At 46.3% G+C, this 15,115-nt stretch overlaps 1 protein-coding gene across 1 annotated transcript; it reads left to right on the forward strand.

Annotated features, from left to right (window-relative positions):
- The first annotated feature begins 6,786 nt into the window (after positions 1 to 6,786).
- On the forward strand, positions 6,787 to 10,567 carry LOC127913376 (S-antigen protein-like). The gene is made up of 4 exons (XM_052485234.1): positions 6,787 to 6,798; positions 7,232 to 8,602; positions 8,722 to 8,784; positions 10,370 to 10,567. The coding sequence occupies exons 1-4, from the start codon at positions 6,787 to 6,789 to the stop codon at positions 10,565 to 10,567; spliced, it is 1,644 nt and encodes a 547-aa protein (XP_052341194.1).
- The last annotated feature ends 4,548 nt before the right edge of the window (positions 10,568 to 15,115 follow it).

The following is a 15,115-nucleotide window of genomic DNA, read 5'->3' on the forward strand; positions in this document are numbered from 1 at the left end:
ATAATGAAATATCCACTCAGTGGGAATGATGGTTAGGAAAAAGGACTGGGAGGAAAAGGCACTTATCTGGCTCATAAGAACAAATAAATGCCAATCTGAAGAATGTTTATTTTAATTGGTGGGTGAGAACGTTCTTGACCTCTCTGATAGGAGTCAACGGAAATCCAGACATAACAAATTGAGATTTTTTTTTTGACAGTCAAAATAAATCAGATCGCAGTGAATCAGAATTCAAGGCACCAGAATCCTGATGTGGACTCCGGGAATCGTGTCAGGAGACAGAAGGCAGAGGTCCATAAAGGCAGAGGGAACAAAATAATTATCCGTATGAAATGCCAAGAGAAATTACCTTGAAAGTACCAATATTAATGTAGCTGGAGTAAAGTATTCTCTGATATGCACCAGTAAAACCCTGTTTGAGAATTAAATAAAGCCGATTGACCTTTTCAGACTCTTCTCGTTGACCTAACGAGGTGTAATTATTTGACTCTGTTTTATGGTGACACACACCAACTGCACCCTAACGATCCACTCCTGCTACAAAGCCTAGTGGAAGCATATAACTAGGTTTCTCCTCGGCTGTCACACTTCAAAGCTGTCCTCAGGATAAATAAAATAAATCACTAAATAACATGAAAGGTTAAATATAAATAAATGAAGTGATTCATTTGAGGCTCGGATGCAGATTGTTGTTGTTGTGGACGTTTCATGGTCTTGATGTTATTATTGGTAATCCTTTAATCAGTTTCTCCACAATGTCAACACCGACATAAGGAACGGTAATACGATGAGCTTATAATGTTGAAGTAAAATATCTCTGCTAACTCTTATGAATAAAATACACGAGCCAACCGCACGACTGTGTAAAACATTGTCGTTAAAAAGGCCCAGTGCAGTCAAAAACGTGATATTACTGTGTTTTAAAAATATTTCCACTATGAGGTTGGAATAATACTGTGAAATTGTGAAAATGATGATAACACCCTTTTAGTGTAAGAGCTGTTTGCAAAAGACCGCCTGCAATTTCAACCTGTTTTGGTCAGATGGTGTTTTGGTCTGCCTGGTGAAATCACCAGGTGGTAAGTGAGTTAAAAGACCAATAAGAGAGTTCCAAACCTCTCTGCCAATAACAGCTCGTTTTTGTAGTTTCCCCCTCCCCAATAAGACCACTCCCAGACACTCTTAGCTTCTTGATTGAGAAATGGCTCTTTGCTAAGAAGCTATATTTGTTCGTTTTTCACCATTTAATTTGAAAACAATCACAGTAAGGTACTTAATTGTTATCCAGAAATGATTTGATGTTGAGATAAAAACAGCTCCATTGGACCTTTAACATTGTTGCTGTGTTGGATCTTAATGTTCAAAATAAGCCAAGGACCTAAACTGAATAATACTGGTTAATTATTGAAACAATGTATTTAATATTATTGCTTATCATGACAATTAAGCCTTATTATTAGGGACGAGGTTTAAAAACAGAAATGCTTTGGCTTTAGCATAATATAATGGACTTTTACTTGAGACTTAAAGCCGATTTAGTCCTTATATCCTAATATCTACAGTATAGATTTGTTCTAGATTGTATTGTGGGCATTTAATTTGGTTTTAATTAGCCGGGATTGTTGGCAGGACTGGAGGGCAAAGAAAGAGTGATCGTTGTTTCCTCGCTCTTTCAGGTCACTCTCTCCTCTCTCTCTCCCACTCTCCCCCTTCTCTCTTTCTCCGCCCTCGCCCTCTACCCCTCTCTCTTTCTCTCCCCCTCTTTCTTGTCCTCTCCTGTTCGACAGCAATCCCCACCCTGCTAGATTGCAGTGTGTCCGTCTGCCGTGGAAGAGTAGTGGCATTAGAAAAACCATTGTCACACAATTCACCTTGAAATAGGCTAAGAGAGAGGACACCCAACCGTTACTTTGCTTCTCCATTGAAACCCACTCAGGATGTAGCCTTTTCCATTATCTGAAACCTTAACCATCGGGCTCCCTTTTGTATTAAGAAGCCTCTGAAAGTGTGACTTTGATTACAACACCAAAGCAGGTAGAAAGAAATACATGTATTGGAATGCAGTCATCATGTCACAATGGAAGAACACGTTGATTGAAAAGCAGTGTGATTGGAACGGCCTTGGCTCGACGTGATTAAAGAGAATCTTAATAAGAAAGTAAGTCGGCCTATTCAATGTTCAGTCAGTTTGTTAATAAACGTTTAGGAGGATATAGTGGACGACTGAAACCTTAACCATAGCATCGAAATGAAATAGCATAGGATATGCGTACAAAATCCGCTATACCCGATGTGTATAGTGTACTCAAGAGAAGCCTATGGACGGGGACCTTCTTTACAACAACAAAACTGCCAGAAAAAAAACGACATGTATTGGAAAGTAGTCATCGTGTTTGTGTTTGACAAATGGAAGGCTGGTTGAGAAGGAGTGGGATTGGAACGGCCTTTGGTTCGATGTGAGTAAAGAGAATCTTTATAAGAATGTCAGAGAGTCTATTCACTGTTCAGTCTGTGTGTTAATGGACTTTTAGGAGGATATTAGACTGGACGAATTATTTCCATTTCCAAGATGATTGTCTGTCAAATCAAATCTTGTACATCTCTGTTTTTTTTTAGCTTCCTTGTGGGTTTTTGTCGATTCACCTCCTACAATACATTGTTAAAGCAAAACAAACACAAATCAAACCTTCAGATATCTTTCATTTTCCTTTCATCTAAATCAATTCCATTCTACAGAAAGGAAAAGGAAAAGGAAGGCATTGTGAATTCACACAGGAGACTACAATGTAAAGGAGAAGGAGACGGAGAGGGAGAGGAAAAGGAAGGCATTGTGAATTCACACAGCAGACTACAATGTAAAGGAGAAGGAGACGGAGAGGGAGAGGAAAAGGAAGGCATTGTGAATTCACACAGGAGACTACAATGTAAAGGAGAAGGAGACGGAGAGGGAGATTAAAAGGAAGGCATTGTGAATTCACACAGGAGACTACAATGTAAAGGAGAAGGAGACGGAGAGGGAGATGAAAAGGAAGGCATTGTGAATTCACACAGGAGACTACAATGTAAAGGAGAAGGAGACGGAGAGGGAGATGAAAAGGAAGGCATTGTGAATTCACACAGGAGACTACAATGTAAAGGAGAAGGAGACGGAGAGGGAGATTAAAAGGAAGGCATTGTGAATTCACACAGGAGACTACAATGTAAAGGAGAAGGAGACGGAGAGGGAGAGGAAAAGGAAGGCATTGTGAATTCACACAGGAGACTACAATGTAAAGGAGAAGGAGACTGAGAGGGAGAGGAAAAGGAAGGCATTGTGAATTCACACAGCAGACTACAATGTAAAGGAGAAGGAGACGGAGAGGGAGAGGAAAAGGAAGGCATTGTGAATTCACACAGGAGACTACAATGTAAAGGAGAAGGAGACGGAGAGGGAGAGGAAAAGGAAGGCATTGTGAATTCACACAGGAGACTACAATGTAAAGGAGAAGGAGACGGAGGGGAGATGAAAAGGAAGGCATTGTGAATTCACACAGGAGACTACAATGTAAAGGAGAAGGAGAAGGAGAGGGAGACGAAAAGGAAGGCATTGTGAATTCACACAGGAGACTACAATGTAAAGGAGAAGGAGACGGAGAGGAAAAGGAAGGCATTGTGAATTCACACAGCAGACTACAATGTAAAGGAGAAGGAGACGGAGAGGGAGAGGAAAAGGAAGGCATTGTGAATTCACACAGGAGACTACAATGTAAAGGAGAAGGAGACGGAGAGGGAGAGGAAAAGGAAGGCATTGTGAATTCACACAGGAGACTACAATGTAAAGGAGAAGGAGACGGAGAGGGAGATGAAAAGGAAGGCATTGTGAATTCACACAGGAGACTACAATGTAAAGGAGAAGGAGACGGAGAGGGAGAGGAAAAGGAAGGCATTGTGAATTCACACAGGAGACTACAATGTAAAGGAGAAGGAGACGGAGAGGGAGATGAAAAGGAAGGCATTGTGAATTCACACAGGAGACTACAATGTAAAGGAGAAGGAGACTGAGAGGGAGAGGAAAAGGAAGGCATTGTGAATTCACACAGGAGACTACAATGTAAAGGAGAAGGAGACGGAGAGGGAGAGGAAAAGGAAGGCATTGTGAATTCACACAGGAGACTACAATGTAAAGGAGAAGGAGACGGAGAGGGAGATGAAAAGGAAGGCATTGTGAATTCACATAGGAGACTACAATGTAAAGGAGAAGGAGACGGAGAGGGAGAGGAAAAGGAAGGCATTGTGAATTCACACAGGAGACTACAATGTAAAGGAGAAGGAGACGGAGAGGGAGATGAAAAGGAAGGCATTGTGAATTCACATAGGAGACTACAATGTAAAGGAGAAGGAGACGGAGAGGGAGATGAAAAGGAAGGCATTGTGAATTCACACAGGAGACTACAATGTAAAGGAGAAGGAGACGGAGAGGGAGAGGAAAAGGAAGGCATTGTGAATTCACATAGGAGACTACAATGTAAAGGAGAAGGAGACGGAGAGGGAGATGAAAAGGAAGGCATTGTGAATTCACATAGGAGACTACAATGTAAAGGAGAAGGAGACTGAGAGGGAGATGAAAAGGAAGGCATTGTGAATTCACATAGGAGACTACAATGTAAAGGAGAAGGAGATGGAGAGGGAGATGAAAAGGAAGGCATTGTGAATTCACACAGGAGACTACAATGTAAAGGAGAAGGAGACGGAGAGGGAGAGGAAAAGGAAGGCATTGTGAATTCACATAGGAGACTACAATGTAAAGGAGAAGGAGACGGAGAGGGAGATGAAAAGGAAGGCATTGTGAATTCACATAGGAGACTACAATGTAAAGGAGAAGGAGACGGAGAGGGAGATTAAAAGGAAGGCATTGTGAATTCACACAGGAGACTACAATGTAAAGGAGAAGGAGACGGAGAGGGAGAGGAAAAGGAAGGCATTGTGAATTCACACAGGAGACTACAATGTAAAGGAGAAGGAGACGGAGAGGGAGAGGAAAAGGAAGGCATTGTGAATTCACACAGGAGACTACAATGTAAAGGAGAAGGAGACGGAGAGGGAGATTAAAAGGAAGGCATTGTGAATTCACACAGCAGACTACAATGTAAAGGAGAAGGAGACGGAGAGGGAGAGGAAAAGGAAGGCATTGTGAATTCACACAGGAGACTACAATGTAAAGGAGAAGGAGACGGAGAGGGAGATGAAAAGGAAGGCATTGTGAATTCACACAGCAGACTACAATGTAAAGGAGAAGGAGACGGAGAGGGAGAGGAAAAGGAAGGCATTGTGAATTCACACAGCAGACTACAATGTAAAGGAGAAGGAGACGGAGAGGGAGAGGAAAAGGAAGGCATTGTGAATTCACACAGCAGACTACAATGTAAAGGAGAAGGAGACGGAGAGGGAGATGAAAAGGAAGGCATTGTGAATTCACACAGGAGACTACAATGTAAAGGAGAAGGAGACGGAGAGGGAGAGGAAAAGGAAGGCATTGTGAATTCACACAGGAGACTACAATGTAAAGGAGAAGGAGACGGAGAGGGAGATTAAAAGGAAGGCATTGTGAATTCACACAGCAGACTACAATGTAAAGGAGAAGGAGACGGAGAGGGAGATTAAAAGGAAGGCATTGTGAATTCACACAGGAGACTACAATGTAAAGGAGAAGGAGACGGAGGGGGAGATGAAAAGGAGAATGCATTGGGCGTAACTAAAATGGCCTCCGGGGCGATGCTGAGGTGAGTGAGTGTGTCCCATGAATGTTGCATGTGGGAGGGTAAACATGGCTGGATGACTCCGAGGAGGAGCCCTAGCACTTGTGAGGGCAAACTGTGCCTTGCTGTGGCGGTGGGGAAATGACACAAATAACACCCCCCGCCCCCACAACCCAATCCCCCTCATGAACATTGCAAGTCTTTTCTAGTCAGCAATTGAAATATTTATGACTGTGCTCAAGTAGCGCTTTTTAACCTTCCTCTGACCCCATTTAAGCATTAGATGCTTCTTAGAAAGTTCTACCCGGCGAGGCTGGGTGAGCGGGAACAGATTTGAGCGATGATCACAGTTGCTTTCTTTCCTCTCTCTCTCTGGGTTCGGGTCTCTCTCTGCAGTTGCCACTCTTAGCCAGTTTGACACCGTGATAATTCTACAATAAGAGTTGTTTTGACAGGGTGAAACTTGTTTATCAAAAAGAGAATGACTGTCAAATAATGGACTGAGAAATACAATTATTATGATTTCACAATAACGTAATCAGAACCCGCGTCACACCAATAACAACAAATCAAGAGTGTTTGTTCTCGACTATGATAATGGCATTTACATGTTCATCCAATGCATGGTTTTTATGATTTTAAAATGGTTCTTTAGCATTTCTTTGGGAATTAAAGTTGAAATCAGCGTTCAGTGTTACATTTAACAGTTCAGTGTATTTTTTGGGGGGGCTTCACACCATCTTTAAACAGAACAAAAGTTTCACTTTGTCGGAAAAAAGTACTGTAAAATGGTCTGATGCCTTGTCTTGTATGGACACACAGGCAGATAGGACACCAGTCTTTCCCCTGGAGGTTGGCGTGTGTTTGTGGGCATGCACGGGGTGGGAACTCAAACCTTAACCCCTGGGGGGGATATATTCCTGCAGTACCCAGAGCTGATTGTAATATATGTAAAGAGTATGCATCACCAGAGGCCCTGGGTGGAAGGGAGATAAGGAAGGAAAGAGAGTGAGAGGCCAGGGGGAGACGTCAGAGTGGCCGCGGTGTGGACATGCATCGCTGGGTAGACAGTGCTGCCATCTCTCCCTGACGCTAGTTGACGTGCCACCCCCACCCTCCTTTATGCCAACCCTATACCCCCCCCAATCCCAGACTCCCAGGCCCCACACACTCCACACACATACATTTACATATTGCCCCCGTGTTAGTCTTGACCAAACTAGAAAAAAACCTTGAATGCCAAAGAAAACTTCAGGAAAGTACTTTGTCAGTATTTTAGTCCCACCACTCCAAAGTAGAACTTATCCCCTCCACCTTTCTTTGTGTTTTTCAGGAATAAAGGACTATCGTTGTTATCAGTCCTTTATAATGAATTGAATTGTGGATAGAAGAGTTCAGTGCTTGGAGGTCTGCGTAGTGCACCGTGGGGTACAGAGGGTATATCGTGTGTATGGGAGTTTCCTACAACGGTGGTGACTCCTTTTCACCTCAAACAGAGAGAGGACGGGAGGACGGGACCACGGGAGGACGGGACCACGGGAGGACGGGAGGACGGGAGCACGGGAGCACGGGAGGACGGGAGCACGGGAGGACGGGAGCACGGGAGGACGGGAGCACGGGAGGACGGGAGCACGGGAGGACGGGAGCACGGGAGGACGGGAGCACGGGAGGACGGGAGGACGGGAGCACGGGAGGACGGGAGCACGGGAGTACGGGAGCACGGGAGGACGGGAGGACGGAAGGATGGGAGCACGGGAGCACGGGAGGACTGGAGCACGGGAGGACGGGACCACGGGAGGACGGGAGCACGGGAGGACGGGAGCACGGGAGCACGGGAGGACGGGAGCACGGGAGGACGGGAGCACGGGAGGACGGGAGGACGGGAGCACGGGAGGACGGGACCACGGGAGGACGGGAGCACGGGAGGACGGGAGGACGGGAGCACGGGAGGACGGGAGCACGGGAGGACGGGAGCACGGGAGGACGGGAGGACGGGAGCACGGGAGGACGGGACCACGGGAGGACGGGAGCACGGGAGGACAGGAGCACGGGAGGACGGGAGCACGGGAGGACGGGAGGACGGGAGCACGGGAGGACGGGAGCACGGGAGCACGGGAGCACGGGAGCATGGGAGCACGGGAGGACGGGACCACGGGAGGACGGGAGCACGGGAGGACGGGACCACGGGAGGACGGGACCACGGGAGGACGGGAGGACGGGAGCACGGGAGCACGGGGGACGGGGACGGGAGCACGGGAGCACGGGAGGACACGGGAGCACGGGAGGACAGGAGCACGGGAGGACGGGACCACGGGAGGACGGGACCACGGGAGGACGGGAGGACGGGAGCACGGGAGGACGGGAGAACGGGACCACGGGAGGACGGGAGGACGGGAGGACGGGAGCACGGGAGGACGGGAGGACGGGAGGACGGGAGGACGGGAGCACGGGAGGACGGGACCATGGGAGGACGGGAGCACGGGAGGACGGGAGCACGGGAGGACGGGAGGACGGGACCACGGGAGGACGGGACCACGGGAGGACGGGAGGATGGGAGGACGGGAGCACGGGGACGGGAGCACGGGAGGACGGGGGAGGCGGGACCATGGGAGGACGGGACCACGGGAGGACGGGACCACGGGAGGACGGGACCACGGGAGGACTGGACCACGGGAGGACGGGAGGACGGGAGGACAGGAGCACGGGAGGACGGGACCACGGGAGGACGGGAGGACGGGAGCACGGGAGGACAGGACCACGGGAGGACGGGAGCACGGGAGGACGGGAGCACGGGAGCACGGGACCACGGGAGGACGGGAGCACGGGAGCATGGGAGCACGGGAGCATGGGAGCACGGGAGGACGGGCGTACGGGAGCTCAATTACAATTTTTTATTTCGGGGGTGGATCAGCTTGAACTTTTTTTAAATTTAACCAGGTAGGCAAGTTGAGAACAAGTTCTCATTTACAATTGTGACCTGGCCAAGATAAAGCAAAGCAGTTCGACACAGCTCAGAGAGCTGCTGGAGCTGCTGGAGCGTGTGCTACAGGTGGGTGATAATTTGGTGACCAGCGAGCTGAGATAAGGGGGGACTTTACCTAGCAGGGTCTTGTAGATGACATGGAGCCAGTGGGTTTGGCGACGAGTATGAAGCCAACGAGAGCGTACAGGTCGCAGTGGTGGGTAGTATATGGGGCTTTGGTGACAAAACTGAATGTTTTAATGTTGCAGATAATATCAATTCTTGCTTCTATCAATGTAATTCTCTGTATCATTTCCAATCTCTCATATATTTTTAAAATTATAAATATTGATATTATTTTATATTATATATATTTTCCTTTATTATTTTCCCCTAACCTCACCCTGGCGTATGTTGGCTCCAACCCCGATTCATAATTCAACAGTGAGAGTGGAGAAGGTGTCAGAGAGAACCTCTCTCTCTCTCTAACATGGAGGCTGAACTCTGCATGCACTTTGACGTTCGGGGCAGGGCGGGGAGAGGGGGAGCAGGGCGGGGAGAGGGGGAGCAGGGCGGGGAGAGGGGGAGCAGGGCGGGGAGATGGGGAACAGGCCGCCCCGCATCGCATATGAGTTAGAAAGAAGGAAAGAGGTTGGTTGACCTGCTGAACTAGAATCAGCGTAGCCTCGAACACAACCTTAACAAGGGGAAATAAAGACTGAAAAATAATATGTTTCCAACTATTTATTGGGGGTACTTTAATGTCAGGAGAGTATTCAGAGCATTCTGTTTTCTACAGTTTACCCTCCGTTAGTCAGCACTTTCACAAACATTCTTGGGTGTGCGTCAGCTCATGCTTTTTAATGGGAAAAAGGAAGACTTGCTGGGGAACAGAGGACAGATGCACCAGTCATGTAAAGCAGTCATACTCAAGGAAAGATATCTACTGTCTAACTGTCTGACTGGGGAACAAAATAACCCAAGAGCACAGTAGTCATACTCAAGGAAAGATATCTACTGTCTGACTGTCTGACTGGGGAACAAAATAACCCAAGAGCACAGTAGTCATAGACAAGGAAAGATATCTACTGTCTAACTGTCTGACTGGGGAACAAAATAACCCAAGAGCACAGTAGTCATAGACAAGGAAAGATATCTACTGTCTAACTGTCTGACTGGGGAACCAAATAACCCAAGAGCACAGTAGTCATACTCAAGGAAAGATATCTACTGTCTAACTGTCTGACTGGGGAACAAAATAACCCAAGAGCACAGTAGTCATAGACAAGGAAAGATATCTACTGTCTGACTGTCTGACTGTCTGACTGGGGAACAAAATAACCCAAGAGCACAGGAGTCATACTCAAGGAAAGATATCTACTGTCTGACTGTCTGACTGGGGAACAAAATAACCCAAGAGCACAGTAGTCATACTCAAGGAAAGATATCTACTGTCTGACTGTCTGACTGGGGAACAAAATAACCCAAGAGCACAGTAGTCATACTCAAGGAAAGATATCTACTGTCTAACTGTCTGACTGGGGAACAAAATAACCCAAGAGCACAGTAGTCATAGACAAGGAAAGATGGCCGACTGTGGGGCAGAATAACTCAAGAGCCAAGATGGAAATGGCCCTAGCGCTTGCTTCGTCTACATATTCCTTGTCTGCAGCTTGGGACTGTGGCCATGTCGGGGATGAACCGACAGGAACACAGCCTTGTCAGTTTTATGCAGGTCAGGACCGCTCCCATCTGCTTGACTGAATCTGCCTCTCTGCCTCCCAGTGAAGTGACGAGCCACAAGGAGAGAAGCCAGGAGCAGAGAGATGGATGGGCCGTCGTCCCAAACGCCACCGCATTCCTTATGTAGTGCACCACTTTTGTCCAGAGCCAGCCCGATGGGCCCTGGTCAAATGTAGTGCACTATATAGGGAATAGGGTGCAGTTTGGGACTCTATAGAAATAATAATGCACCATGGGAAATGAAGAGGCCCTGAGCTTTGACCAAGTAGGGCCGACCCTCACAATATTACATTTTAACTCTACTACTCTCTCCCTCTCCATCTCTCTCTTTCTTTTCTCTCAGAATATCACCTGTAACAGGTAATCCTATCAGCCTGAATAATCTCAGACAGAAGTGGATGGTGTTTTACTCAAAGGCTCACTTTTGTGGTGCGTGACACAATGCGATTACACTAGCAGGCTGATGTAATCAGAGAGCACATTATGAGTCCGGGCAGGCGAGAGGACATGGCGCGGTGTGCTGGATGCGCACGCACGCACACACACACACACACACACACACACACACACACACACACACACACACACACACACACACACACACACACACACACACACACACACACACACACAAACCTATAGAGACAGAGGTTTTTACAGTCTCTGAGTGCCACTGTGGAGCCGTTCCAGCTTTCGCTGCCTCTCAATTATGTAGCAGGTTTTTGACCTGGTATACAGATCTCTCCTCCTTTAAATTATGGAGGAGAGTCTCTTGATTGAGGCGCATTTTCTTTGACTTGTTTCGTTTTTTCGATGATGCGTCAATGTAATTTAATTAACTTTAATAACAACATTAAAAAAAGTATGAAAAGAACACGTTGGGTCATTTACTTCTGTTGCTAATTTAAAACTTTTTAAATGTTGAAAGTAAAAATTCATTACGCTTAATCATGGATAATTATTGTCCATGTTTTGAGTGTCATCTTCTGTCAGTCAAATTAGTAGAATAGCAACGAAGTGAAATTGGTCCTGTTCATTTGTGTTTTTTGTTGTTGTATCTGATGTTGATTGAAAGCAAAACAATATGAATCATGCAAGGAGATTCCACTCTGACGCTGGAATTCAGTAGTGGGGACATGAAACTATGAAACTATGAACAAATGTTAGAAGTTTGAGAAAAATAAACCAATCAGACGTCAGCTCCTATAAACCAATCAGCTCCGTGTGATCCTCTGCCTCACTGAAATCTCAATCGCGGTAGAATGTGGACGGAGGACTTTGGAATGAGTAGACGTTGTGTAGTGGAGAGTTTCTTAGTAGCTTTAACATATGAACCATCACGTAATGGAAAGGCTACTGTTTGGAGGGAAACTGCTCTGGCCTGTCTACCTTGTAAATGTACTGGAGAAGGGAGGACGGCTCATAATGGCTGGAATGGAATGAAAGGAACGCTGTCAAACACAAACAAATGATTAGCATGTCTACCGTACCAATCCTCTGAAATGTTAATAATGTGCCGTGCGAGGAGGAAACAATTCAGTGCCCTTCGTGGCTCTGACGAAGTGTGAGTCTATCATTATATAGTACAGTACGATCAAAGAGGTTATATCACTAGGAGTTCTCACCGAACCCTTTCGGTGCTTTCGCCTCTTCCAAAGTGGTAGCTTGCATTTTTATATGGGTGACTTAAATGACTTTCACAGCAAGATGTGCCTCTATGTTTGTACCGTGTTATCCCTGTCCATGCTTTATGCTGGTGACAAATCCAAATGTCCCCTTTGGGGACCAATTATGTTTATTCATTCATGTATTTATTCAAGAACTCTACCAGCAGCAACACATTCTGGACGTTTCCGTGTACGGCTGAAGCCATTTTAGACCCGGTATCTCAAGTCAAGCACACCAGAAATTGGTTTCGCATGAATCCTGTGTCCTAGATGGCACCCTATTCCCCACACCATGTACTGCATTTGCCCAGAGCCCTGTGAGCCCTCTTCAAAAGGTAGAGCATTATATGGAACAGGGAGCCATTTGGGATGCACTCCAGGTCTTCCGTAGCCTAATGAGAGATACAAGAAATCCCCCACACTCTACCTCTGTCACCTAATCAATAAGACTCGTTGAGTCTTCTCATCCAAACTGGGTGTAATTGTTTATTCTCTCATGTGTGTCCATATCCATGGATTTCAGTGTCTACAATTACGTGAAAACTCCAAACTAATAATGGACCCAGTTGATTGTGGCTTTAATAGGGGTGAACTATTTTACTGTGTTTTCCCCACCAGCATCTGGGATAAATGTAGTGGAAGAAATTAACGAGCTCAATTGGCATATTTTCATTGTTTTTATTCAGGTAATTCTGCAGTGTCAAAGATTACAGTACATTAACCTGGATGTCTCAGGCTCTCTTAGGTATTTTTTGGTGACCATGTTTTGACTGGGGGGAAATAAGAGGAAGTTAAGCGAGCGAGCGCGTTTGTGTGTGTGGAACTAAAGGTGTCACAGGGATGTCAGTTTCCATCAGTGTTTGGAGAGAATGAGGGATGGTTTGGGTTGGCCAGGGAGCATCATGTACTAATGTGGTTGGAAAAATGTGTCCGTTCCAATCAACATGAAATAATAATGATCGTAATTTCACCCTGTATTCATGGCTGCGCAGGGGTATGCAAATTGGGTAATATCACGTTTGCCCCTAAATATGTCAGGAAGAAAATGTGATAGACAAATGCCAAGTAGTTGTTTTCTCTTCTTTGTTTTCCTAATTGCTATTTTGGTGTGTGGGGGGCTGGAGATAATGCCACCAATTAAGATCATACTGTAACAACTACATTTGCACAGCTAATATATTAGAGCAACTTTATTATAGCTAATATATTACAGCAGCTATGTAGACTTTTAGGACCCTTTTGGGACAGGCTCATGCTTCTACCAATTCCAATGTTCAGCATTTAGCCTCTCGCTGGCTGCTAGAACACACAGACAGGCCCTATCCATCTTCCAGAGCATCTTTGGAGCGGGGAGATAAGTGTGTGTGTGTTTGTATGTGTGTTTGTGTGCGTGCGTACACATCTGTGCCCATCCATCCGCGCGCGCGTGTGTGTGTGAGTGAGGAGGATTGAAACAGTACAGGGAGTTCAGTTCAGGGGCCATCATCATAAAGAGCACTCTGACAGGACAGGGACAAGGACGTGCAGCGGTGCAGGTAGTTGCTCCGGCCCTGTCCCGACACGGGACCCAGGAGGGTTAGAGGTCAACGGGATAACAAGCGTTGGCTCGGATCCGCCGGCCGGCCTCTCTGAGAAGGGTCAAGTCTCCTTAATCTGGCCAGGGCACTGAACGACATGACCACACAGAACAAGTTTCAGAACTATCAAAACATGTATCATACTAATGTTAGATCAAACCCTGACAAGAACTTCATGGGAATGTTAGCTAATGTCCTGGGAATGTTCCTGGTTTGCTGGGTGGTGGTCAGTATGATACAAATGCCTATACAATTGGGTTTACAGAGGAGAGAGAATGACGTGTTCCTAAAAGCAGCCAGTGTTCAACAGGGGGGTTAGGCAAACACTGAAGGGCCCCTGAACCGCCACGGGGGCCCATTCCATTTTAAGGGCCCTACTCGCACACACACACACAAATGTGTTTTATGATCCTTGTGGGGACCAAACAATTGATTCAAAATCCTGTTTTTCCCTAACCCCTAACCTAAACCTTAACCTACATCCTAACTCTAAACCTAACTCTAACTCCTAACCTAAACCTTAACCTACATCCTAACTCTAAACCTAACTCTAACCCCTAACCTAAACCTTAACCTACATCCTAACTCTAAACCTAACTCTAACCCCTAACCTAAACCTTAACCTACATCCTAACTCTAAACCTAACTCTAACTCCTAACCCGAACCCTAATAAAATAGCCTTTTTCCTTTTTGGGACCGGCGAAATGTCCCCACTCCAAATGTTCTTTGTTTAACTATCCACACACCCACCCACTTAAAACAAAGAGATGCTACATGACCCGGCCTTAATGCTGCTCTCCTCCCCAACCCCCGAGCTCTTGGAGATTAGACCACGGCAGCATAAAAAACCCAGAGAGAAAAAACACACACTCACAACACAGAAACACACACTTCTCGTCCGGGGGCTGGGGCGGGTGCTCTCCTACAAACTCCTGACATTGATTTGAAATAAATTGAGACTGATGATCAGTCGATGACAATTCCCGTAATCATTAAACCCTCAGTGATTCATCAGAGAAGAGCGGGAAGCGGGGGCCCTCGTGTCACATTTATCCTGGATGGTAGGAGGGAGCGGGGCTGTGTGGCACACTGTGATTTTTAAAAGGATTGATTACGATCCAGCTGCTTTTCCCCTTGCGCTCCTAAGTATGGAGTAATCAGGTATTTAGACCCCCCCCCCAAAAAAAATGTTACAGGAAGCTATATGAGGAGAGAGAGAGAGAGAGAGGGCGACGCAATCTAATTTCATCCCCCCATCTAACTTTTCCTCCTTTCATCTTGATGGCTGTGTGTGTGTGTGTGTGTGGGGGTGTAATCATAGCTGGAGAATGGCCTGTCACATTAAGACACAGATGGGGTAAGAAATAACTTTCCTGATCCAATTTAGCACAGTACTTTACAATGTTACTGGGTTGATTTAAAAAGGGTCT

The sequence above is a fragment of the Oncorhynchus keta genome, chromosome 29, assembly GCF_023373465.1.
Source record: "Oncorhynchus keta strain PuntledgeMale-10-30-2019 chromosome 29, Oket_V2, whole genome shotgun sequence".
In the NCBI taxonomy this organism is placed as follows: domain Eukaryota; kingdom Metazoa; phylum Chordata; class Actinopteri; order Salmoniformes; family Salmonidae; genus Oncorhynchus; species Oncorhynchus keta.